Below are 27,614 nucleotides of genomic sequence, written 5' to 3' on the forward strand. Positions count from 1 at the left end.
AATGCGAAACGTAATTAATCATATTTTAGCCGCTTTTAGAAAATATACTTCGGTACTTTACGGCAGAGCTTTGAAAAGAGGGCGATATTAAAAGCAGACTCTTTTAACGAATATTTGAAGTATAGTGTAATTTTTTTATATTCAGTTAACGTTAGGAGTGTTAGTTTAAGATGAAATTAAATATGTGGTTCATTAACAACTACCTAGTTGTTAATGAACCACATATTTAATTTCATCTTAAACTAACACCTGTTAACCGCGACTCTGTCTGCTTTTTTCTGATAAAGATAATCTTGATAAATCTGATCTACATAATCTTACCTTTTCTGTGGTTCTAGTAATATAATCTTTGTAGCTGTTATTCGGTTGAAGAGCTCGTCATTCAACGAGTGAAATAATGTGACATGGCATCTTACATCTTAGAAAAGTCTACTTTAATAAAAAAATATTATCATGCAAAATATATTTACTTATCTGTTTTCTTTATTACTGAATCTAAATATACCGTAACGTAGGATGATGTAAAAGTTATTAGTACCTAGTGTATTTTGGGAATAAATTCTCAAGTGAAAATTATGGACAGGCGATTCACTGGAGATACCAAGTAATACAAATTTTGAAATTTCATACTCACTCTTGATGATCTATACCTACATATATTTTATATAGATCATATACCTATAGCTTGTGGGGACTGGTCTGTTCGGGTTACGAATACTGGTTAGATTATTTGCTTTTTCAATAGCATAGGTAGAGTCACCACCGACTCTATTCTTCCAAATTTGAATTTAAAAATGCATTTGCATTATTGTAAATTTGTACAACATTTATTTGAAAAGAATAGCAGCTGAGTTTCATGTCAGTTCTTTTCATCTCGAAATCATTCCGACTGACGGTAGATTTGACATATCATTTGTAATAGACCTAGAAGAATAAAGATATTTATTTGAATTTTTGAATTTATATTCAGATTAGACGTGAAGGGCTAAATTTAAAGCGACTTGGATTACAGTACTAAAGAATGACACCTCATACGTTTGTTTCGCTGAATGCGTAGGTGGTTTATTAACAAACTTAAATATACTTCCTAGGTACTTATGTTCTACGAAGTTGTTTAGATTAGGTACTTAATTAATGGAGGTACTTACATGGAGTATTTATCTTTATAATGAGCATGGTTGTTACGCTTTGCTTTATATTATTTTCTATCTTTAATTAAATAGTCAATACTTAATTATATTTTGACAGGTTTATAATGAAAGAGGATGGTATCTAATCTATTGTGGTCATCTGTGATTTATCTTATCTGTAGTTATATCTATGGATGGAATTGGACTAAAATGAAATACATTATCATTAATTAGAATAATCATAATATTCAACACAATAATATGATAATAACTTAATATATTGTTTTACGCATTAAAATATTTTTTGGGCTTCCAATTTAGATTGTTTTATTGAAATTAGATTATCCTAATTAAATTATTACATACAATAAAATCATATTCATCATCATCTGCTTCTTTCTTATCATTCATTTATTATCTATTCATTTATCATTTATATGGGGTCGGCGTAATTATGTTTTTCTCTTTTATTCATCACTGTTCGCAGTCATCTCCTTATATGTATAATATAATATAATCGTATAATTAAAATTAAATGAAATGATATGTATTTATTTTTTCTATTTACTACAAAAGACACACAGCATATTGAATGTATATAAAAAAACGCTATTATGTACCTAATTTAATATGCAATTAAGTATTTATTTTGACGACACTGTTTTGTTGAATTCATCTAATAGATATGCCATGATCTCCAAAGAGTCCACGCAGTCCTTGATTCTGAAGGAGAATTCTGTTTTCCTACTTAAGTCAAGGGCATTTCTTTTTAATTGACTGTAAGTCCATGTTCTACACTCTCATAATGTAATAGATCAGAACAGTGTTTTCAAACTTTTTAATGCCATGCCACACATTAGCCTTTCTAAAGTTCTTATGGCCCCTATGTGACATACATAATTTATAACGTTAAAAGATTGAGTAGTTTGAAGAAACCGAAAAAGAAATAATAGTTTTATGAAGAAATTACTAGAAAATTGTTAATGAAATAGTAAGTAAATATTCAAAACATACTTATAATGAAAAATTTAAATTCACATTCCATATAATTTTTGATGGAGTCCATTTTCGAAGAGACCCTCGTAACAATCAAATTGCCCCCCTGTAGGGCATGGGTGGGGCCCATGCCCTACAGGGAAACACTGGTCTAGAATATAAGGATAATATGTAGATGGACTATCGTTATCATTTACTTAACTGGCCAATCCATTGATATGCTAACACCTGCCTCATCTATCGTAGTAAATTCCAATTCATATTCCGATTGGGCAGACTCAAGCTATCAGAGCGAGTTCCACATTGGGATGGAACTCAAAGGCTTGAGATGTCTCAGGCTTCAGTATGCGAGACAATAGGTTACCAAAGACATAGTGCGAATGGATAATATACTTAATATACTTACATTGGTGTAAAATAATGTCGAATTCCTCGGTGGAATCCATAACCCAAATATCTGGTTATGTAATTATTTATTGTTATTTAATTTATTTATTAATAGTACAATATTATATCTATGTAAAGTAGGAATTTGTCTAGTAACTGCAATCGTGAACCTCTTTATTATAATCAAGTTAAATAGAGCTTGTGATATGAGTATTAGATAACTGATATAAATACATAGACATTTTTTATAGACAATACCAATACAATTAATTGAACCCTTCGAAAGTCAGGCGGTGTGATAAACCGCAAGACCACCGTGGCCGTCAGTAGTAGTAAGTTTGTTAGTTTCCTGTTTATGGCTCTGGCTGAAAAAATCGTCATCATATTTTGTATAGGGAATTTGGAACGGAGAAAGTGAAGAAAGAAAGAAGAAAGAAATACATCATATTAATTTTACAATTTTTGATCCCCCAACCCCTGTAACAGATAGTCATATAAGAAATCGTGTTTAGTACTAAAATTTAATTGTTACAATGTCACACATTATACACAGTCTATCCTTAACTAGTACCATAATTTATGGTTAGCCATAGTGATCATGCACACGTGGTCGAAATTACAGACAGATTTATAAAGACGTTTCCATAGACAGTACCTCGTGGACGAAATGTCGACCTTCCGGCCACAATGGCGGGGCAATCTCACGGGACACGTTTCTGGGATATTATAATTAACGGTCTGCAATACGTATTCATTGTGTCAATTTGTGGACGACATAATATTTTGGTAGGTACCCGCATTACATTAATAAATTTCTACCTACACATTACTATTTACATAGTAGTAACGTATTCAAGTCACGCAGGATCTACGCAGGCAAGTTATAGAAAGATAATAAAATAATAATAATGATAATTTTATTTTTTCACACAATATTTACATTTTATAATGTTCCTGGGTACATAAACTAAGTAGAAACCTGTATTTTAGATTTCACAATTATTGTAATTAATAATAACAAAAAGAGAATCAAAGAACTCATAATTATGTACACATTGAAACAAGTTTACTTTTTTATAAAAAGTTGTCAACGTAGACTTCTCGGTTTCAACAATTCCAGTCGCCCAGGAGGTTGGTTTGTAAATTAATTCGGTTGTAGGATAATAATACAGGATAAGACCTTCGGAATGTGGAATGTGATTTTCGTGGTGCTGTATATGTATGTGTATGTGTATTTATCATCGGAGGGAAGGGTATTGTTAGTAATGTGGACTAATGTCACCATTGCTAGCAATGTACCAAGGTTGATCTCCACGCGGTTCCCCCTGAAAAGCATCATGATAAGTGGTGAATTTGTAATGATGGGCTAACTGACCTGACCTCATGTTTATCTTATCATCCTCCACAGGTGCCCCGCTACCGTAAAACGTTATTTATTCCATTATCATCCTTAAAAAAACTACTTACAATGATTCGATGTCATTATAATTAAATAAAAAAAGATGTTGCGGACATTCCCCCATCAGAAAAATAAAAAATAAGAGACAGAATTTATATGACATACACAACACAATTTTTTCACAATTATTCTGTGAACACCGATAATAACATTACTACGAAATAAAGTAGTAGGTGCGTATAATGTGTCACTATGTATTAATTTAACAGTTCAGTTAACAAAATGTAGGCATTCGTCCATCTCCTTTTTAATGATGGAACAGGCAAAGATCCTTAGACCGTACAGCCTAGTCTACGTTTAAACTTCTTCATATTTGTATAAGTGATGAGGCCAAAGGCCAATTCTTATGTATGTTTATTCATTATGTTTTCATTCGTCTTCAAAATTTCAAATGAAGATCACGCAACATTATAAAAAAATGTAAGAAATGTACAAAAACAACAAATTATGGTCTCACATAAATTTATTTCTTCATATACATATGTATAATTTTGCGAATCCACTGTGTCCCGAGACGCAGCGCGGGATTTATTAAAAAATAATCGTCTACATTCCTACATTACATTCACACTCCGTCCCGCCGGCCATCTTGCGTACGGCATATTAATTGCACTAAAATAATTTATATTATTTAAAGCTAAGGCGCCGAGATAGTCTCAGAACCCCTTTACAATAATAGCAAATCAAGTACTATACGCGGAATGGCAAGTGGGTACAAAATTATAAAGTGTGTTACAGAGCGTCGTTTTGTACTATTCACTGTACTGCAAAGGTAAGAAAATATATGTAAAAACGGCTTATTTTCGTTTTGGAATGTTTAAAAATATGTACTAAGACAGTAGACAATATTGAACATTTATTTCTGAATACATATTACATGAAATAATAAAAAAGTCTAAATTAATTTAATTTATAGATCATCAGTTTAATTTAAAATTGAATGGCGGGAATAAGCCAGAAGTAATAAATACATGTAAAGCACTAATTAATTACAATACAATTAAATACGTAATTATTTGATGGGCAGTATTTAAGAATATTACAACATAGAATTTATCAATCACAAATATCATTAAAATAAACAACGAAACATAGTAAATCAGTCTTTTACGTAACAAACGCAACGAGCAATGATTTGTTAATATTATGTATGGCCTGTTACAAATGTCGATGAACAAATATGAATCTTACTGCACTAACAACAAGGGTTGAAATCGAGGTGACATGTACAATCGAATTTACATAGCAATAACAATATACTATATTAATTACAATTTATTTTAATGTAATTCATGTAAGTACATTAATTCGACTGCACAAAATCATTCAATCATATGATTAATGTAATTGTATGAAATGGCAATATTTTGTACTACAAAGGACAACAGCACCGTAAAATGGCATGATTCATTTACTATACGATTATTGCAATTAAAATATGGCTATTTATTAATATTAATCACATACAATTTACATCAGGCAGAATAATATTGTTCAAGCCTTGTCACAATATGTAGAAGACTTGATTGATGATGTGTGCGTTATGAATTCTTGATGAATTAACACATAATGTGAAAATAGAAGAAACGACAATTACTTACATATAAATACAACACAATTTAATACAAACACATTAAAAGGAATGAATATACAATAAAATATGGCTAGAAATTTGTAAAATTATGTTTAGGCAAAACGTATATATTTTTTTCTTAGCGTCTATGCGTTAAGCAAAGGAATAAGATTGCCCATTCCACCAAACACTGACGTGTAAATGCTCCGAACCCTGCTAAATACATGATTCATCAACGATTATTAAATTTTCACTATAACCTCAATTTAACAATTATTCTCATTAATTCTACGTACGTTTCGTATTTTATTGTTTTATAATTTACTTCAATTATATCTAAGTGAAACGATTGGCAGTTACGAACGACCGGCCGAATTAGGCGGCCAAATCGAGACGTACTTAGTTAACGTTTTATTTATTTTTAAAATGTTCGCGCATCTTCGTGTTACGTTTGAAGACCGCGCTTTTATCGCATTTTATTACCTATGTTACATACAAGCTCAAATTTAACTTATACGTAGGTAAATAGATCGATACAAGTAGTAGGTATATTGTATAAAACGAGTGAAAAACCTAAAAATCTTATACAATACTAGGCAAAGGGAATACTGTAAAATATTAAACAATGTTCTACACTTAAAGATAGCTTAAAATAGAGTGATAGAGTTGTGAGAGTTGTCTTTCTTTAAATAATTAACGTCCTTACGTATTTTGGATAAATTAGGATTGTATTGTTCGTATTATACACGATAACGCTAAAAAGCTTAAATCAATACATTTTCTTAGAGCATGTTTGTTACATTTTTTTTTATATTCACAACTTTTAATTATTATTTATATTCGAATGATCGAGTCACATACCATCATTTATAATCATGTTCAAACATTACCACACCGACATAAACATTTTTTTCTACCTACAAATAGATATGTCATCAAATCACGATCCTCTAAAAGCAAGCAATTGTGGGAAACCGTTTAATAAAAAATAAAAAACAATGGGAAAGCATTCTGGAATATATAAACAACTTCGATATTTAAAAAATAATATTGGCTGCCAAAACTATTTGTTTCGACGATTCATTTTCAGGCAAGAGTTACACAAATGGGCAAGGATAAAAATTTCTAGCATCTATAAAATGATTCATGTAACTATTTACATAAAGTTGTGTTCTACGCACAGGACAGACACAGAAATTCACATGACACAGCCGATTCGTCTAAGAGTTATTATAATAATGTATTGCAATAGTGAAACGAGTTACCACAATTTACACTACTTAATTATATATTTTAACACCCGATATGAAAAATAAACTTCTAATTACAGCTGCAATAACTATTTATACATTTTAATAATTATGTCTGTATATATGTGACGATCGGAATTGAATATATCGCGTAATTTATTTAGTTCTCTAAGCGCACTGTTTTTTTTTCACTAATTTACTTTAAATTGCAAATTATAATTTCAACGCGTAACAGTACACCGATCTTTAAATACATCTCAGTATGTTAATATATAGTGTTCATATTATATAGTTTATATCGTTCCTAATTATATTTCAACAGTTATATAAACTACATACTGTTCCAATTTAGAGACAATAATAGCATGAACAGCTAGCTGTGTTTAGGTATATCATAAGTATAGGATAATTAATTATAAGTAGTTATTACCCTTCCGACTCACAATCATGTTTTTAATAGTGGTTACATTCGTAAATATATCATAAGTAGCTTTCCTAGGCACTCATACATGTTTAGCCTCATTAGATATATAATTTAAATGAATGAGGTGAGTACAATCAGTCGGTGTCGTGGGAACAACACTACGGGTTAGTGTTGTGGAACTCTGTCACTTGTCAAGTTCAAAAGACACAGATAATAAAAGCACAAAGAACGGCCCGGGAATAATAATGGACTTCTAAGTTGGCCAGTCTCGTGGGTCGATTGAAAATAAACACGACTAAACGAATATTACTTTCCAGAGATGGATGGCGAATTAAACTTCTTCCTGTTCTTGTTTATAATATTTTTTTCAACAAATTCTTTTGATTTTACGTAGAGCGTATCAGCAAAAGAGCATAGAGACGAAATTACAATACAATTTGCTTTATTTACATAAAACGGAACTTTATAACTTATCTATTTACATAATTAGTCATTAAGAAAATTAATTAGAAATTTTGAACATATTATAATGACGGAATAAATGACCATAAACATGAGATCAATAATTTAAAAAATATTCGATATGCTCTTTTGCTGACATCACAGAGACAATAAAATAATTTTGGCGGAAAATTTAAGTACAAATAATAAGTTAAAATCAGTGACCAGTGTTCCATTTTAGACGAGCATATCTCAGCGTCAGTTGGCATAGTGGTCGAACGAGCCCAGGTACTCCAAAGCCGCGCGGTAGCAGAAGTCGTACTGGTCCTGTTATGAAGCCAATGTTATAGACATCTAGTTTTAAGTTGTTATTGGAAATATTTTTCTGCTAGTATTTATTAGCAAAATTTTTCTTCATTTTTATATTTCTAGTTGCCTGTAAGACATTGACTATAGTTTTAAGGCCAGCTTTAAGTTATAGTTAATTAGTTTTCTGTAGATAGATCAGTTTTCTGTGTACAATAAAGATTTAACATACTATTTAAAATTTTCAGTTTAGTAAAAATAGCGATCTTAACCCTATAAGGCATTATCAACAGGAGCATCTTACATTATATACACATTCTTTCCACTAGATTTGCAAATAGATTTAAACAAACTATCGATTTCAGTAAATCAGAGAACGAGTAACTATATTTTTAAAGTGAGCACTATCTATCAGTTTTGCGCCATACTATAGTGCTATGGGCTAACTGAACTGACCCCATGTTTATCTTATCATCCTCTGGTGCCCCGCCAGTTAAACCATTAGCAGCAGGAGCACCATTCCGTATTCATTATTTAAAAAAATGTATTGGCACAGTTAAAACAATTTTTTTTGAATAAAGAATTTTCTATAATAAATTCTGACTACTCTATTGCTATTGGCCGTAGCTAGCCTTTCCAGCTTAATGGATGATAGGGAGCGAGTGCAGATGGCACTCCAAGTTGTATTTGGGTAGTAGTAGTAACAAGTTACCTCAGTTTGCACCATGGCGGGACGTTGGGTGCGCAGCGTGCGTACCGTCTGGAACACGTCCACCACGCCCTCGTACTGCATGCGCTCCAACACCGTCGACAGTGTGATGAACACTCCCGTACGACCCACGCCAGCACTAATGAATTATCCTCATTTTATTATGTAATAGTTTAAATAAGTTGTACGATCCACGCCACCACTATTATAGTCTTATAAATAATGCTCATTTTACTATGTAATAGTTTCATTAAGTTATGAAATAGTTTATTACGAACTAGCTGACCCGCGCAACTTCGTCTGCGTTTCATTTCTCCACCTTTCGAAATATTTTCCATTGCAGCTCCGCACCTATAGGTCGCATAGCATAACGTCATATAGCATAAACCTTCCTCGACAAATGGACTATCCAACACAAAAATAATTTTTCAATTCAAACCAGTAGTTTCTGAGAATAGCGCGATTAAAAAAACAAACTCTTCAGCTTTATAATATTAGTATAGATTACATAATAATTACGTATCTTTACATAGTATAAAATGAAGTCAGTTGCCGCTTCAGTTCACTTAGATCTTTTAAACTAAGCAACGGATTTTAATGCTGTTTTTAGCAGTAGACACGAGTGATTCAAGATGGTTTATATGTATAATACATGTGCGATGCCGGGGAGGGTAGCTAGTATAGTATAAGTAGTTTAATTACGAATAACTATATAGTATAAAAATTGTAAAATTGATAATATGACAATGACATTGTTTGTTTTTAGGTAAAAGAAAAGTCCGTTAGTAAATAGCATTATGTCCTTTAGTCGTAAATAGGCAAAAATACACTTTTGCATTTATAATATTAGTATGGATTATTATATTGAATTAAATTATTCACAAACAACAATCTCCTGAATTATAAATTAGTCACGGACTATCTGAAATCATTAAAATCTTATGAGATTTGTGATAAACATAAAAAATAATAATATAAAGTCGATATAATATATAATGTATCAATCGCAATCACCTGCAGTGAACAGTAATGGGTCCATCTTGTCCGAACTGTTCTTTTGTCTTATGAACTTGTCCCAAGAAGTCGATAAAACCTTCGCCACTCTTCGGCACGCCTTGTTCCGGCCAGTCAGTAAACTGGAACTGCCGGACCGTCCTGGAGGCCCCATCGCGAGCGTCTGTTACCTGTACATATACATGTATGTTTTGACAGGATCGAATAGCACATAACCACACGTTTTGTCATTTGTCGACGTATTTGGAAGCAACACTTGACATGTTTATATTTCGCTAGGTGTATTTGTGGCGAGACTACCGTTGACTTTCGGATTAATTTTAGTTTGATATCCGCATTTTCATTATCGGAGAGTCAGATGGATATATATATATTATTTGGAAGCTTACTTCCGAATTACTAATACTACCTCAGTAGTAAAACCACTAGGCCATAGCGCATTTTATAAATAACAAATTTTATAAAAATTATAATACTCTTTAATTCTTATAATAAAATTATTGGTGTACCTTGAATTCCCTCAAGATGTATTGAGGCATATTATATTCTGCAATAGGATCCACCACGAAGCATTGGTAGCGCACAGAACGGTCAGACGGCCAATATTGGTGGCATTTTTCCTAAAAATCATCAGGCGATATTAAATACAGGAATATTAAATATACAAATAAAATGACAAAAATAATTAACAACTTACCCTTCCCATTTCCTTCAATTTAGTCAACATGACGATGATAGTAGAATTATGTTCCCATAGCATTCGCCAGAAATCATCTGTAGTATCCGGCAACGGTCCCTGGGTTGCAATATAGGCCGATCTGTACCGATAACCGTCCACAAAAGATGCGTTAATATAATCTGAGCCGTCACGAGGTGTTAGGCAAACGCGGCAAGATTCAAATGGCAAAATATGAACCAATCTGTTCTTGTGCTTATTACATGGCAGACTAGCAGACACAAATCGGTTGGAGTCAGCTTTCATATTAGCCAACTTCTTAAATTCCAATTCCATACCAGTAATATTTTCAATGGAGTCAATACGCATAAGCTTTTGAATATGCGCATGCAGATTACGAGCTGGGACTTCAGTATCTCCGCAAACAACGGCCTCAAGCAAAGCATCATGGATAAAAATATACTGATCTTCAGTTTGCACCATGTAGTTACGTTGAGCCCGGAGGCAAGTTACATGACCGTAAATATCGACCGTACGTTCATGTCTGGCTCGTTCTAACATGGAATCGATCACAATGAAACACCCTGTTCGGCCAACACCAGCGGAACAGTGAACAACGAGAGGGCCTGCATCTGGTGGGTTTAGGGCTCGTACACGTCGCAAGAATTGCAAGAACGGAGCAGGATGGTCTGGAACTCCATGATCAGGCCAAGCTGTAAACTGTAGTTGTTTGATTTCTCGTCGCTCAGCACCTCCGTTTTTAGTGACTTGGAAAGTACGTATGCAATAAGTGGCAAGCTCCTGAACTTCCGCGATTGTTACAGTCATCATGCCATATGTTTCGCTGCCGCGGCTGGGCCAATATTGATCGCATTTAATTCTCGTTCTTTCTTCTAATTTTGTCATCATTACAATTGTAGATGTACGGAGTTCCCAACACATTCGCCAGAAATCGGTAAAAGTTTCTTGAAGGGGGCCTTGAGTCGCAACGTAAGCATTATGTTTACGATAGCCATCGCAGTAGTTAGCATTTATGTAGTCGCTTCCAAGAATTCCGTCAATGGGTTGCAGGATGACACGACTATGATCATAGGCGATTACATTAGCGTAACGATTTTTGGGTTTATTGACTTCCATATTAGAATGATCCCAAGTAAATTGTTGCCCTGGTTCAATACTTTCATATTCCTGAGAGAATTTGAGATTATCATTAGTTTTTAACCTATCGATATGATCAGAAAGTTCCGAAATTGGAATTGGAGGATGAGAGATCATGGCAGGAGTTTGGAAATTTAAACGTCTCATTTCCACAGGGTCAGATGGTGCACCAAAACCAACATCAGCTGACATTAAAGGACGTGTAACAGCTGCTTGATCTGGTGTTTTACACGGTTGCCTTCGTCTCTTTAGAATGAACACGAGAACTAAGCACAATGAAAGCATCAAAGCTGCTATTATAGGACCAATGACCCACACCATACCCGCTTCTTTTCTATTTTCCTCAATCCTAATTTCTGGATCGCCATTAATATCTTTAGGATCGGGTCGACTGGGTTCTTCACCAGGTGGAGCTTCACGCATATCAAGGGACAAATATTCCGAAAATGGACTAGATGTATAAAGATGTTTCTGAGGCGTATCTACAACGGCTCTCACAAATACTCTATATTTTTTGCTTGGATTTAACTTTCTATTCAGAAATCCTTCATACATATCGTCATTACCAAGATGAAAAGTGTACAAAATGTTTCGTTGTAAAAATTTTGCAGCTATATATGGAGCATTTTCGTCGTCAGTCCTAACGTTACTTTTAATTAGATCATCAGTTAGAAACTGATCGGGATTCTTATGATTATGTGCTTTGTCATCAGGTACTACAACTAGATAATAATGGGAAATAGGTCCATATTCTTCAGAAGCTTGAGGTAAAATAACAAGAATTTCATTTTCTACAACCCCATAGAAATCAGGTTTAACCATAGGTTTCGGAGCCGCCATTTGTGTTGTAACAGTAATCTTTGTCGGCGGTCTGTAAGAGTCATCATTAGGAATAGCACTTACATTTACATTATATGTCGTGAATGGAGATAGATCGTTAATTGAATGTGTCGTCCGATCATGTTTTACGATTATTTCTCTTTTTGGTATTTCTTGTGTCTGTGTCATACCTAGTGAATCCACAAATTCTTTAATAGCGTTATATGAAATCTTATAACTAACAGGATTTAAGCGTAAAGGAGATGCCCATGAAAGGGTCATAGAATGAGTGGACACATCTTGAGCCCTCAAGTTCAAAGGCACTTCTTCTGGTTTCACTTTTACCGTTACTTTTTCAGATAATCTACCGAGACCATCCGCCGTTTTAGCAGCAACGGCGATAGCATATTCTGCAAATTTCTCTAAGTTTTCTAAATCAGCAGAATGTGTTACATGAACACTTTTCTGTTTCCATTCATCGAGATCCTCTACTGGTGTCATAGTGTAAAAAATAACATAGCCGATAATTTTCTTTCTTGATCGAAATGTTTCCCACCATACCTCAACACCAGACTCTGAAGTTGCAACGGCTTTTACTGACATAGGCGCTCTACCGATGTCCCTTTCAGTATGAGCCGTAACATCTTTGCTATAAGGTCCCACGCCTTGATCAGTATAAGCTCTAACTTTAAAAACATAGTGTGCATCCTCTTCTAGCCCAGTGAACACTGCTTTAGTTAATTCTGTAGTCTTTTCGACAAGTGATGATTGATCTCCTTTTTTATAAAATTGGACGTCATATTTTTTTATTTGCCCACTTCTATCTGCTCTAATTGGTTGTTCCCAAGTAATACTAATTACGTCAGGGGTTTGGAAGTGATAGGTGATATTAGTAGGTGGTCCTTTGGGTGCTCCTTCAGGAGTAAGCCAATATTTTATACTTTCTTGACCAACACCAATATGATTTTTACCAGCAAGCCTAAATTCATATTGGACGCCTCTTTCTAAATCAATTAGTTTGCGTGAAGTTACTTTAGTACTATAATTCTCTTCGTCAAGACCCCGGTCTTTTATGCCAAATTTAAGTCTATAACCAAGTAAATCTCCATACGTTTGCGATGGTCTCGTCCATTCTAATTCTATTGACACAATAGGTTCTCGCTCCAAAACCCTGTAACATATAAAAAATTGGTAATTATATTTTGCAACTGTTTAAAAATACTTAAAATACAGCCTAAAAAAATTACGCACTTTAGGTTGACAGTAGGCCTATTTGGCACACCGCCAGGCGTCTTCACAGACACTGGCGCACTTCGGTCTCCGTCTCCCTTTCTTGTCAGAGCAGCTACTTGAACATTATACTTAGTATCAGGTTGAAGTCCAGTTACATTTAACTCAAGTGTAGTGTCATCCATAACGTTGAAACGCATTGGATCATTGAGAAAGTTTTTGCCCTAAAAAGTTAAAAAAAAAAAATATATATATTATATATAAGATTGATGAGATATTGTAAGCACAATATTGACAGCAAAACATACCTCTTCTCTCATTTCCTGTACGTGTACATGATAACCTCGAATAATTCCATTCTTGTCTTTTTCTTGGGGAGGCTTCCACGTCACGTGTATGGATGTGGAGTTGATGGCATTGATTTTCACGTCTTGAGGTTCTCCGGGCACTGTGAATATACAAATAAAATGTGAGACATATTTCCCTGACCTGGTTTCGTACAGACCTAAAATGCCCTATCAGCATCTACGGGAGCGTGCTATAGAAAATACTACCTAAGCGAAATTTAAGGGCTTAAATCGGAATTAAAGCGTCAGCGTCAAATGTTTCGATAAGCGCTGCAAAACTTCGTATGAAAAATTTCAAAGTTGATTTGTGCGGTCGGTAAACGCCGTCGGTAATGCTGATAGAGTATTTTGGTCGTGGCGAGTGTCTACACACGCCTTTCAGCATCTCGATCGGGCATTTGAATACCAACACACACTGAGACATTATCATTACGCCCTTTCACATCACCATAACCAATTAAAATTCATTACCTTCCAATCCACATCGTTTAGAACAACTAAAATTCAAGTCAAGCGTTTACAAAGAGTTAACATTTAGTAATAATCTATGGGTATCCAAAAGCAGCATTTCTATAACTAAGATTTTGTATTCACACACTGCAAGGGATCATGCAGTGGAGTAGTATTAGACTTGGGAGCATCAAACCACTCAAATAATGGAGAAAAGATACACCAAGTCTGTTTTAACTTTGAATCCATGCGTCCTCAACAGGTTACCGCTTGCAGTTTGTTTTAGTTATTAGATTATATTACTAGGAAGAATGGTTATTTACTACTTAAAGCATAGGCACAAGCACAAACGCACATTGAAACAAGCACTATAGTAATTTGTACTCACTCCTTATAGCTGTACGGGTTACCAGCGGCCCATACAAAGTCAGTGACGAGAGAAAAAAGAGAAAAACGCATTCAAATACATTTAAGACAAATTGTGCGAACATTGCAGGGCGAACGGAACTACTAAGTGAGAGATTACGAGTAGAACGCTTGTTGGCGATATTAGGGTACTCTTATTATTTCTTCGTGTATTTCGAGCTATCTATGAGGCGCATTCAACTGAGTTGATTAGAACTCCGGTCTTGGTCTAAGTAATGTGCATTGTCTTTTTCTGTTCCCGGTATTGTAAACAGAATGACATGCTATCATTATCTATGTAAAGAATATCGTAGATATACCTATTTGATTTTTATGCAAACATAAATTGCATCATAGTATTTCATTAACAGAAAAAGACAAAACATAATAAGAATTCTGTTTCTTGCCCCCTTGCGCAGAGAAGACACTCACACGCACATGTATTGATTAACGCGACGGCGCCAGTCTGTGTGTGTGTGCTTCATTTGTGTAAGTTTGATCATAGGGCGCCGATTTTACTTCAGTGTGTGTATTTCGTACCTTGTGTTGTCTTCAGTGATGTTAGTGACAGTGTCTGAGTGTCATTGTCCACTGGCTGTGATCTTCTAAGAACTGTTCAGTATCAAACGAAGGATGCTATATTTTACAGGAGTGACGTTGCTTGTATACTTCGTAGCGTTCTTTTGAGTCCCGCCCGTACGTTGTTAACGGCAATAGCGAACGTTAGGCAAATAGTATTTTGTTTAATATGTCACAATATCTAGTGTGCATGCACGACAGAAGTTTGATAGAGAATACAGAAGAAAGAAGAAAGGCGAGAGAGAAATTGCTACTGGCAAGAAGTTGTAGCTCAGGAGTAAGTGAGATAGATAGAGATATAGAGATAAAGAGATAGGTAGCGCGTAGACTAGTAGTAACCGAGCTGCGCAATCGAAGTATATACAGGCGAAGAGCGTCGCGGATGTAATCCCTTGGATCCTTAAATGGACCAATTGGTAGCAGATGCAATTTTTTTGGATCCTCAGGATTTTGTGTCCACAGCTTTCCCGCTAATAGTAGATAGTAGTGAGATAGTACAGTGAGTGGAGAAGTAGTTGTGGTAGTATAGTAAGTAGCATGCGCGCGTGTCGTGTGGGGACGGTATTGGTATTCAAATGCGGCGCTCGGGCCATGGTGCGTGTTGAGCTGCATAACCAAGTGAACTCTCTCAATTCATCAGTCGCAATAACTTATGTACATGCTGCTTATGAATATGAGTAATTCAAACGGTTATCGCTTAGGATGTGTCACGCACTCGCTCTCTCACCTCGTGTCGTCGCTAGTTGTGCTGAGTGCTTCCTAAAAGTGCAAACGCTGCTATACGCAATCTTAGTGATGTTGGTAAACGCAATCAGAAATGTAAGTCACAGAGTGCGTATAGCAAGACGTGAACCTATCTGGTGCCCAGTGAAATTAACTGAACGAAAACGGTGCTGTGTCTTTAAAGAAAGCATGCAAAATTGTGTTCATTGCTAAATACTCAACAATTGTGCGCCAAAATTAATATACAGGTGCCGTCGTCACTATACTTATCAGGTGCAATATAAAATTTTGCATTTCAGTGAGTGCCATCTTAGCGAGTTGATCGGTAGCGAATCAGTGCGACTCGCTACCAAAAGAAATCATTACATGTGATCGTGAGTGGGAATATCAACTCCATATCGCTGTACACAGCGAAGAAAATACAGTGATAAAACGAAAATGACCATCTGTGATATGATATAAATATAAGTACATGGTTTATCGGCAAGCATAGTAAAATTTTGTTACGAGAATTAACCTCCTTGAATAGAATCCTGCTATATGCTCACAAAAGGGAACAAAAGAAAAAATGACATTAGTAATTTTGATAGTTTATCAGCGCATTAAGGAAGCTGTAAATATGACGTTATGAATTATAATATTATATATATACGGAATATAATTAACATGAAAATCTTACAAATCCACCACCAATAAATATCAAACATTTGTTTATATTTGAGTTTCGTTCAGTCGAGATTGAAACTACTATATTTGAGTAACTTTCAGGAGTTCAATTAGTAAAGATGGTTATTAAAGGGAACTAGTTAAAATTTCGACTGAAACTATTAAATGATGTAAAACCATTCATTTTATGATATTGTTTGCGAATTTAAATCAACGGAAATAACATGAATGTTTTTACTAATATTGTTTTAACATACGTATCATCAGTCCAGTAACCTTAAAGACCAAAGTTAATAATTATAATATTGTCAGTACACTACGCAATAGAATAAAATGTAATATCAGAATATGTAAAGATCTATTTAAAAATAAACAATTAAAAAGTAATGTAGAGTACGAAGAAAATGTTACAAGTACATTAATGTTTTATCATTTAATGTAATGTCTCAACTAAGTATATGTAGCCTCTGATATTACATTGCCAAAGAACTATATTTAGTGAAAAGTTTTTTTTGAGATATTAACCAATTAATTAGTAAGTATTTCTTTGGCCTAATGTTCACAATTTTATGATATTTTAAATTTCAAACATATTGATAAGCAAGAACTAATTATGATCATATTTATTTCAAGAAAAAATATTATTTACATTTAGACTGAACAAGAATTTATCATAAAATTGAGACAGAAGTAAATGTTACAAATTTCAAAGTGGCCAAGGAATGAATGTGACACGTACCGTCTTCGTGGGTGCGCGCGGTGACCGGGTACGAAGCGGGTCCGTCGCCCACACTAGTGCCAGCGAGCACCCAAATGCGGTACTCGGTCCAACGACGCAATTCGTCCAAAGTGAACGAAGTTTGGTTCAGTTTCACGACAGTCGCTTCCGAGTCTCCTCTCTCCGATTCCACGCAAAGCAGCTTGTAATATGCGATTCTGCCGTTCGCCCGTTCGGCGGGCGGCGGTTGCCACGACACGCGGATCGCAGTGGGCGATATCGGCACGGCGGTGACATTCATAGGAGGCGCTCCAGGAACTAAACAAGCTCGTCGGTAAGAAAAATGTTTAGAACGGATCCGAAAGATCGGAACCGCGGTTGAGAACCTGAAACTAAAATGGGCGCGCGGCGCTGGCGTGCAACGCGCCCCATTAAACCCACAACCGACCTAGCCGATGCAATCACTGAATGCGATTGGAAAATAAAAGTAACTGTGCGAGAACATAAATGTAATAACGACGCGAGTCGTCAAAATAAAGTGTAGGGCATGCACATATTTGTGAGTGTGATGTGAATACAAGATCCGCTCGCCCATACTTCTCTATTCTCATCCGTCACACTTTCTCCTGTTGGAAGAAAATCGTGATAATTATGTTTTACACAATGACACGAGCAACTTTTATATATATATACATGAACAAATAACGTTAAGAAATAACTTAGTTATTTTATATTGATTTATTTTTTCAGTGGTTAGTGTCATTTGTGGTATTGTTAAATAAAATAAATAAAAGACATTTGAGGTATTAGCCTCAGATTTAAAACTGACCTACGAACAACATAAAGCTACTACTAAGGCACTGTGTACGCATATGATGCAGATGTAATTTCTGCTATGTTCAAGTATAGTAAATACGATATAATGTATGCATACACTTTGCCGTTTCGACAAATGTACGATTACAAACACATATTGTGATATATAAAACGTGTGCTTGTGCTGAATTACTGGCAGCGTGCCGGGCAGGTGCTTATATTGTGAAATATTACATTAGGGTTTACCTGGACGACCATAATAAGTGTCATACTCTCACACACTTTCAAGGGAACGATTTTGAAGGCGCTCTGGTGTACTCATAAAATATTGATTGTGTTCATAGTTTAGGTATTTGAATTGAGTAAATACAGTTTAAAAGACATGGAAAAATCACGTTGATCTTAGGTCCAAAAACAGGTAACTATTTGGTAGATTGTAAACCTCGGAAATGTATTAAAAAACTGAACATACTTTTGCATTTATAAGGTAATTTTTAACAATATCATACCTATTACTTAAAATAATTTTTAGTTATATACATAATGACAATTAAATTTATTAATGTAATTTTCATTATTTCATTGTTTTAAAACCAGGTATGTAAATAAATATGTACATTATTATTCCTTACGGTGTAGTTAATTTGCAGGTGTTTATTTTTTTGGATTTATTCTAGTATTCCTATAATTTGTCTTCAGGTTTATAAAAATAAAACAATACAGAAATTAAACGAAACGAATTTATCATTGAATATGAAACACGTGGAAATCCTTAAGAAAAACAAGTTAAACAATAATGAATTTTAGAAAATAAATGAGGAAAGACATGAACTTATTATAAAAGAAAATGAGGGACAATAAACAGTTCTAAATATATAAGCTCTTAGCAAATGTATCTTTCGTATTAGAATTAAAATAATAAAGAATAAATATAAATATGTGTAATATAATATTTTAGTGGTTTATAGATATTATATAATATCTAGTTGATTATAGCAGAACTCGTATAGTAATACTTAAATTTATTATTATCATTGTTTGGTGGTGTAAGAAGACAAATGTATAACTGTTTCATTTCACCATTAGAATACGTAAAAGAAGAAATAAACTATATACTAATATAATAATAGGTCGTAAAAAAAGTTTTGCAGTAACAGCATTCAATATGGAAACGTCTGCTATTGTAAAATAAATTATACACGCTGGTATTAAAGATTAATTATCATTAACAAATTATGAATTGATAAATAATATAACCCCATTGCATTCTCAAAATAGAGTGTATTAAAAAAAACGGTATATTTTAAAAAATTTGGTGTTATTATGCGTAAGTTCATTTCACTACTTAATAGATTTATATTATTTTGTTAAATCTGCGTAATTAGCATATGAGAGAGCACAAATATTAAGTTCGAAAACTTGACTACCGTTACGGCCTTCTCTAATGATGATCAAATTCCTACCGTTATTGAGTCTACACCCATATTGCAATATAATAAGTGAATAAACACTAGTTTAATTATCCACCAAGCGCCTTCCTAATCGCTATCTATAACAACACACTCTCACGTGACGTCAACTGTCAACCATACCATTGTGGGTACCACATACCATATTGTTTGGTTCGGACTGCTATGGGCGGTGTGGTCGCGCCCTCGCCCCGCTGCGACCGCGCCGCCAGCCAAATGTAGTACAATGTGTTGGGGTATAAACCATTGAGGGTGTAAGTTTCTGTTATTGGTATCCGCCTGTTTACAGATGTTAATTATTATATTAATATGCGAAACAAAAACTTTGTACCCCTTACGAAAATTGCCGAGACGAAGGAGTATGATATTTCGCACAATTACACAGTTTATATAGAGAAATGGTGCAGAATGCTAATATTTTTCTAAAATTATACATAAACAATATATTAAATCAACAAAAAAAAACATTACGCACACTATGATGTTTTTGACATGTGTGTATGAAACTTAGACGTATAATCTTTGACAATAGAACCTAAATAATATGTTAAACTATAGTACATGTTTGAATCTTAATAGTTTATATTAAGGTTGAAACATATAATTTAAATTAATTATGGCAGAATAGTTCAACTATTGGGCCACCGCTAGGGTCACCCAATAGTCAAAATTCTGCCATAACTAGTAACTATTAATATATACAAGATATTAAGGTATTTTAAAATGTAATATACTTCGATACGTAAAAAGTTTAAAAGTAGCTTAGAATACACGACGTGAGCTTTGTTATTGACTGCATATTCAAGATCAAATTTTTTTATGCTATAGGCCATATTACAATATCTATAAATAGAAATAGCATATAATAGATATTTCTGTTATACCGTAAACAGTTTTCTTTATACTACGATGGCAGCAAATAAGTCGTAGTTATCTTGCGAGAGAATCATTTCTAAAGAAAAATAAAAAGAAACGACAAGACAGCGCTGTGTAGCATCTTTTTCTTTTTCGAAAATGTAGATCATTTTAGACATTACCCGTATAAAATGCTCACACAAAGTATAATTATGTACATACAATAATATAAGTTGATCATTCAATTATACTGAGATTTCATTTACTAACGTAAACACTAAAAGTTGTTAAATAGTTTCCGATATCGGCACGGTTACATGCCCCGCAAGATCACCGATGAACTAATTATAAGTTTATCGATGATCATGCCTTAAGACGCAAGTTTGTCGAAACGTTGCCAACTAAAAAATACGTTTGCGTTTTAGGAACAATATTATGCAAGTTTGACACTTTACAAATCACTTCAAAAGTATGAGATTTACAATTTGACTATGTTTATTCTATTTTACATGATATCATTGTCAATTTATGTCAACAAAACTCTTAAGATTGTAATTCTGAAAAACATTTATTTAAAAGAGCAACACGCAAGTTTCTTGCTCATTCTTGTTGTGATGAGACTGCGTTCCGATTGTGTGGCAGATTCTAAAAAATATGACTGTACAAAAGTACTTACGTTAAGTTTATTTGATTAAGGATTACTTCTACTCTATTTTATTATAATCCTGATCACATTTTAATAGTTATTCAAGCAATGCGATAGGGTTTAGTGTCGTCGTTTTTTCTACTAATTTTGTTATGATTGGAGTTTTTTTAAAACTTAAATTGTATCAGGAACAACCTCCAAACAGTCATAAATAAATCGCTATTACTTACTTGCGATGATGTTCTTTTGCATATGTATCATTCCAGTAAAGTTCGTAGGACACGATGTTATCTCCGGCGTGTGTTGGCCGTCTCCACGACAATGTTACTGATGTCTCTCCAGCCTCTACAGCTACTAGGTTAGACGGTTGAGATGGTACACCTATGTTGTAATGTAATACATTAATCAAATTTCAAACGTTATACTCCATAATTGTTTTTCATTTTATATCTTAAATTTATTTAGCTTTTCGAATTATTATGAATAATATGGGGAGAGGAGTGTATTGACTATTGACTTACCTTGTTGAGTTTTCACTTGTACAGGCGCAGATATGGGGCCTGGACCCACTGAGGTAAACGCCTGCACTCGTATCGTATATACAGTGTGCGGTGTAAGCTCGCTTATGGTCGTTAGATGACTGTTGTCCATCTGTACATAATAATATTAATTCGCAACCTATCCTATATATGTATGTATTGCAGGGTACATATGCATAATACATTGGTCCTCCAGAACGCCAACGCAGTGGTATTACGGCCGTTACATAAAATTTTGTCTATGGTTGATATAGTATATATGCGATGGTAATTATCTGAATGCATTTCATATGAAATCAACTATTGAATAGATAATAACTTACTTCCGTTAGTATTTCGTTAATATTTTTACTTTTTCCTACTAAGTTTTAAATATGTACCTTTGATTACTATTTCATCTTATTTCATGATTATAGAAACAAGTAACTAAATATAATATTTAGCATATATATATATATATATATATATATAGTTTTATAATGCACTATCGTACTTACCATTTGCGAATGCCAAGACTGTAACGGTTGCGAGGGGTCGGTAGTATAAAATATCTTATATCCCTGAAACAAAATAAAGAGTAGTGAAATTGATGAACATAATGAGTATTTTACTAAGATCTCGTTAGTCTATTTGTTGGCACACATTTAACAACATAATCTCTGAAAATATCATACTAATTCCTTTAGACATTTTTACGTTACGTACACAAAAGAAAAAAAAAAAAAAAAATACGGAAAATAATTAAAAAAACAAATAAAGATAATGATTGTGATTATACACACTTACCGTAACTTGTCCATTGGGTGTCTCTGGTTCATCCCATTGTATAACCATTGTGCTGGAGCTCAACGGTCTGACCAGGACGTTTCTAGGCGCGGATCCGGGTTCTAAAACGAATAAAAATAATCGTATTATCCACACTAATAATGTTATGATCAATTAATAGAACAATAGGTGTATAGTGTATGGTTATATGCATTAAGGTGGTATAACTCATTATATGCATGAAAAACAAACATTGCAGACATAACAGCGATTTTGCTCTATACCATTTATAGACATAAACAAATTGACTAAAATTGAATTCGGCTTTATATTTTACTACGAGTAGGTAACATTACATTACATTATTTGTAACTCTGTAAAGAAATAGCCTTGTATATGAACGGCATAGGTACTGACACTTAATAAAAAAAGACTATAAAGATTTTTTGTTCAAATCAGCTTTATACTGATTGTATGTCATGTCTTATTTTTTTTCAGAGATGGTACCCATCTCTCACAATGACAAAATGTAATCGGAGATATTTTGGTAAATTCATGTATTGATGATATGTTTGAAATAATAATTGTTAAAAATAAATATAATAAATTTGGGTCCGTATAGAGTTATAACTATGTGTTTTATAAAATAAAAGTAGAACATAATAGTTTGTTGAAAAAAAGGAACTGACACGCAAATGCAGCGTTTCCCTTTTCCCGCGCAAACGAACATTGCCACAGATTATTAAAATTCGTGGAGTTGCAACGGCGAACCGCTCATCATAACCGCATGTGTATGTTTACTAAGTATTAACAATTATGTTAATCAGAATCAGGGATAAGGCGAATATTATGTTCACCACAAAGCTCATATTCAGGGAACACTCAGGGAACAGCAAACAAATATCTTCGTATGTGTTTACAGTGGTAAGTATATCTGTGTGCGTTTTATTTATAATTTTATTGCTAAAAATATTTATCCAACAATATCCCGTATATCTAACTACAAGTTATCATAAAATCACTGCCCAAAGCTATAGTAGCATGCTAGCTATACAAACGCAAGATGGAAAATTAGATACGCCCTAAACTAAAGCAAGAAAAATATTTCAGCATACTGGACATTAGACATAGACAAAAGACGTTATATTGAATATATAAGGCTTATGTAAGGTATTTTATAAATAAAGAAAATCATAAATAATTCTTCAATAATTAGGTTACGTACCTAATGTTTAAACTTTGGTATTTGTAATATATATATAATACAATTTAATACATTATTTTCATCTTATAATTACGACAACGAATTATTTCTTTTACTTTTCTCCTAAATACCTTAAGCGTTATATCCTGAATATAAACGTATAATAATTTAAATCCCATTACCATAAAAGTAATAATACGAAAACGGTACAATATCAAATTAAGACACGAGTCGGCTCATCACAATTATGTACGAAAATGAAAATAAAAATGTGACAATAAACGTCCGGGCACAATAGCAATCTTAATAGGATTTGTAATCATAGCCTCTAACACGAAAAAGGGGCGTTACTCAATGAAAAATCTCTTTTCTGTTTATAATACTCGGAAAGGACGAAACAATAAAAGTTTTTCAGGACTGTGCAATATTAAAACGCCATAATCTCGTTTGGGAGCTGAATTCGGGTCGTAGCGCCGGTCCAAACTTTTCCTTTATTAGAAATGTAAAGAATACATAAAAAAACCTGCTAACAATTTTGATACAGCAACGTTTTCATTACCAACTCATCAGAGTTTTGCTTTTTGTCTGTCTCGTGACATCGCGTCCGGTAATTTGAAACTGAAGCGAGGAAGAAGTCAAATTTAATATTTCGCTGTGGTAAATTAGACTTGATAGGTACTTGACTGGATATACCGAGAATAAAATGCAAAGGAATCTTAAAACAAAAATAATAAGCTTTTGTGATATCACATTATAATACATATAGGACTAACGACTATTAAAGGTAATAGTTGCAAACACTTACAAGAAAATACACCCATAATATTAAAATATTACAAATTAATAGCCAACACTCATGCTATTTTAGACACCCTATTGATTAATAAAACCCAAAATAAACCAGAAGTTGTAACAACGTATTATGAATACTTACTGGTACCTCCATACAAGGAATCCACTGCAAGTGAGCAAGGAAAAGATAATAGGTATTATTATAATGGCATTAAAAATAACTAAGAGAACAAGACATAAACGCATTAATTAAACGACAACATACGACAATGATTGTTTAACGTTTTAACCTAACATCGATAATTTTAACGAAATGGTGCATGATAAAATTAAATGATAAAGTTACGCACTACGTCTATATTCTACTTAACAGAAAAATAAATGTGCAAAAAAATAAAAACAGAATATAAGAATGGAATAAAAACGATTTCAAGCGAAACTTACATGAAGCCGCGGCGAAAGTTGTACGTCGCGTTAATGTAGGCATGTAAAGACGGTCAAAGAAATCTTAAAACTCAATTAGCGCACTAAACGAAAACTATCAATTTACGGAATGTAAGCAATAAACAAATTTCTGATATTACAAAATAGTAAAGCGATACGATTGAACTGAAACGCAAAAATAAGCAAATGGCCAAATGTTTAGAAGTTAAAAAAATAATGAAATTTAATGATGATTGATATTTCATTACAAATTACGAATTCAATAGTTTTTTTATTACAATACTACTATATTATTTTTCTAAACTTTTAATTTGAGACTTCTATTTAGATCAGTTATTTATGATATCATATAATAAAGATAAAGCTAAAGGTATAATATATTTCTAATTGTCTTCTAAAAGTAAATTCTTTGTTTATAAATCCGAAAAAAAAACAAATTGTAGTCATATTTTTCTTTCTAACAGTTTAATATAAACTAATCCTTTTTTGCGTCCTTCAATTGTTTGTGTGAAGTAGTTCCTAGTAAAGTACCGGACTTGTGAAAATAATTCTGGTCTGGATCCGATTTTCGAATGATATTTTTAACTACTGTAGAGGAATCACAGAGATCAAAATGTTAACTAATAATAATAAATACGTACCAGTTTCACCGGTGGTGATGACAGCTGACGAGGATGGAGGACCTCGACCAATATTGTTCACCGCGATCACGTACATTTCATACTCGGTGTATGGTGATAAGTTCGTCACCGAATAATATTGTGTGATAACACCTGATATTTCGCTATATGCCTAGAAAATAAATAATAGATTGTTGCTGGCAGCATTCTCTTCTTTTTACTTATGTACCTATTATTGCTGCTATAGCATATATTACATTTCGATATTTTAGCTAGTTTATATGCTGCCATTAGATTTAAGTCTTAATGCATAAATATATAATAAGTATAAAGTTTACCTGATTAGCATATTTTGGCTTATATTGTATGACATAGTATTGAGGTTCTTCTGGTCCACTGTAAGTCCAAGCTAGGCGTACGGTAGTTGCTGTGATTTCCGAGGCTCTGACTTCTGATGGTGGACCGGGGAGTGCTGCGAGCAATAGGATAGTTAAGAATCTTTCTTAAGCAACCCATCGTGAGTCGCATAAGAAACGATGGTTTGCATTAAACCACTCGTAAGGTACGAGTGGTTTAATCAGTCTTAGTCAGAGAAGTACTATAACATATCTTTTATCCTGTAATTTCATTGTCTAATTTGCATCCTACAATCGAAACAGCTTACACGCTGCTTGGCGACTGAAATAGATGAGACTGAGGTACCTCTGGTAATGAGGTCAGGTTTTGTTTCAATAGATTTTAGAAGGAGGACTTTAAAAAATTATATGACAGTTATAATATTTTATATTTTTTGTTTACCATATTCGTATAATGGCAATTTTCTCTCTTCCGACTGCCATGGTAAAGTGTACATTGTTCCAATTGCATAATAATTAGAAAAAAAATAATTTACTGGTTAAAAGTGCTGATCTTTTATTTTGCATCGACCTCAACAGGTGCGTTGAAGTCACCGCACCTGCCACGAAGCCTACATTAAAGAACCACCGACAAGTATGATAACCACATAGTTCACAACAACCACACAATTTAATTTCTTTATATACATAAAAAAACTGAGATTATCAGGATTATAATTAAACTATTAAGACTATAATTTTAGTCAAGATAGATAGTTGAAGTACCTTCTACATAATGTTTTGTTAGATCAACCTCATTAGTTTCAATATAGCTGTATTTACATAAATGGACTGTTTTTCCTTGATCAGATTGATCTACTTAGTGCTGATTAAGATGATTCACATGTAATCTATATAAATGTTCAAAACGTGAATTGTATTAATGGCTCTGGTCATCAATATTAAATAGGTCCATGGGCGACTACTAGATACTTGGACTTAATCCCATCCGAATTGAATTGAGAAAACGGAATGCAAAGTAACAATAATTAATCATTAATCAAGCTGACATTCGTTTGTCTCCGAGGAGCCTCGCAACTTTCCAACCCTTTCAATTATGAATTATAACACTAATTCATAATGGATGTCTCGACTTGGCGCAATTTATCAAATTGATTTTCGTAAATCCCTCTTTCCACCTCGGAGGAGTTATTACCATAAATTTGCAACAGTTATCCGAAGAAATTATGAGTGTAATTTGATTCAGTCAGTCGTCTTCCCAGTCCTTAACGTTTCGGTACAGCAAGCGAAATGACTAATAGATTAATTAAGAAATACTAAGAATCCGTTCGGTTTTAATTATTTATGAAATAAATTAATCATTCACTGTAAATAATGATGCGGTTAAGGGGTTGACATTTGAAATTAGTATTGGAAATTGAGTCGTGCTTTCTATTCAAACGTCTCGTTTAAATATTTATGTACAGTTAATTTGGAACTCCTGTTTTCCTTGTACCCACCAATGTACAATAATATATTATGTTAGTATTGTATTCCCCAATTTGAGCAGTATACGTGCGTTAGATAATTCTTGTAAATGTAGTTTATATATGATATAACAAGAATTGAAATAAATATGTACCTACGGTCGTAAAAAAAGCAGTCGTTA

The 27,614-nt window shown here is 33.5% G+C and overlaps 1 protein-coding gene across 6 annotated transcripts in view; it reads right to left on the bottom strand.

Moving 5' to 3' along the window:
• Nucleotides 1-4,428: 4,428 nt before the first annotated feature.
• The window catches only part of LOC131845693 (tyrosine-protein phosphatase Lar), a 408,432-nt gene continuing 385,246 nt past the window's right edge, over nt 4,429-27,614 (bottom strand). For 3 of the 6 annotated variants that reach the window (XM_059194787.1, XM_059194789.1, XM_059194788.1), the window contains exons 10-25: nt 25,949-26,082; nt 25,632-25,782; nt 24,689-24,712; nt 22,572-22,672; nt 22,283-22,345; nt 21,768-21,897; nt 21,477-21,627; nt 19,888-20,024; nt 17,482-17,778; nt 13,881-14,020; nt 13,594-13,796; nt 10,387-13,513; nt 10,199-10,309; nt 9,690-9,859; nt 8,679-8,814; nt 4,429-7,987 (exon numbers count right to left, since the gene is read on the bottom strand). In XM_059194787.1, the coding sequence (XP_059050770.1) occupies nt 7,919-7,987; nt 8,679-8,814; nt 9,690-9,859; nt 10,199-10,309; nt 10,387-13,513; nt 13,594-13,796; nt 13,881-14,020; nt 17,482-17,778; nt 19,888-20,024; nt 21,477-21,627; nt 21,768-21,897; nt 22,283-22,345; nt 22,572-22,672; nt 24,689-24,712; nt 25,632-25,782; nt 25,949-26,082 (5,144 nt within the window). In that variant the 3' untranslated portion in view covers nt 4,429-7,918. The remainder of the gene's footprint in view (nt 7,988-8,678; nt 8,815-9,689; nt 9,860-10,198; nt 10,310-10,386; nt 13,514-13,593; nt 13,797-13,880; nt 14,021-17,481; nt 17,779-19,887; nt 20,025-21,476; nt 21,628-21,767; nt 21,898-22,282; nt 22,346-22,571; nt 22,673-24,688; nt 24,713-25,631; nt 25,783-25,948; nt 26,083-27,614) is intronic. The other 3 variants (XM_059194790.1, XM_059194791.1, XM_059194792.1) reach the window with 3 other exon arrangements.

Source organism: Achroia grisella, unplaced genomic scaffold (genome assembly GCF_030625045.1).
Source record: "Achroia grisella isolate CSIRO2021 unplaced genomic scaffold, CSIRO_AGI_Agris_v1 utg478, whole genome shotgun sequence".
NCBI classification, from domain to species: domain Eukaryota; kingdom Metazoa; phylum Arthropoda; class Insecta; order Lepidoptera; family Pyralidae; genus Achroia; species Achroia grisella.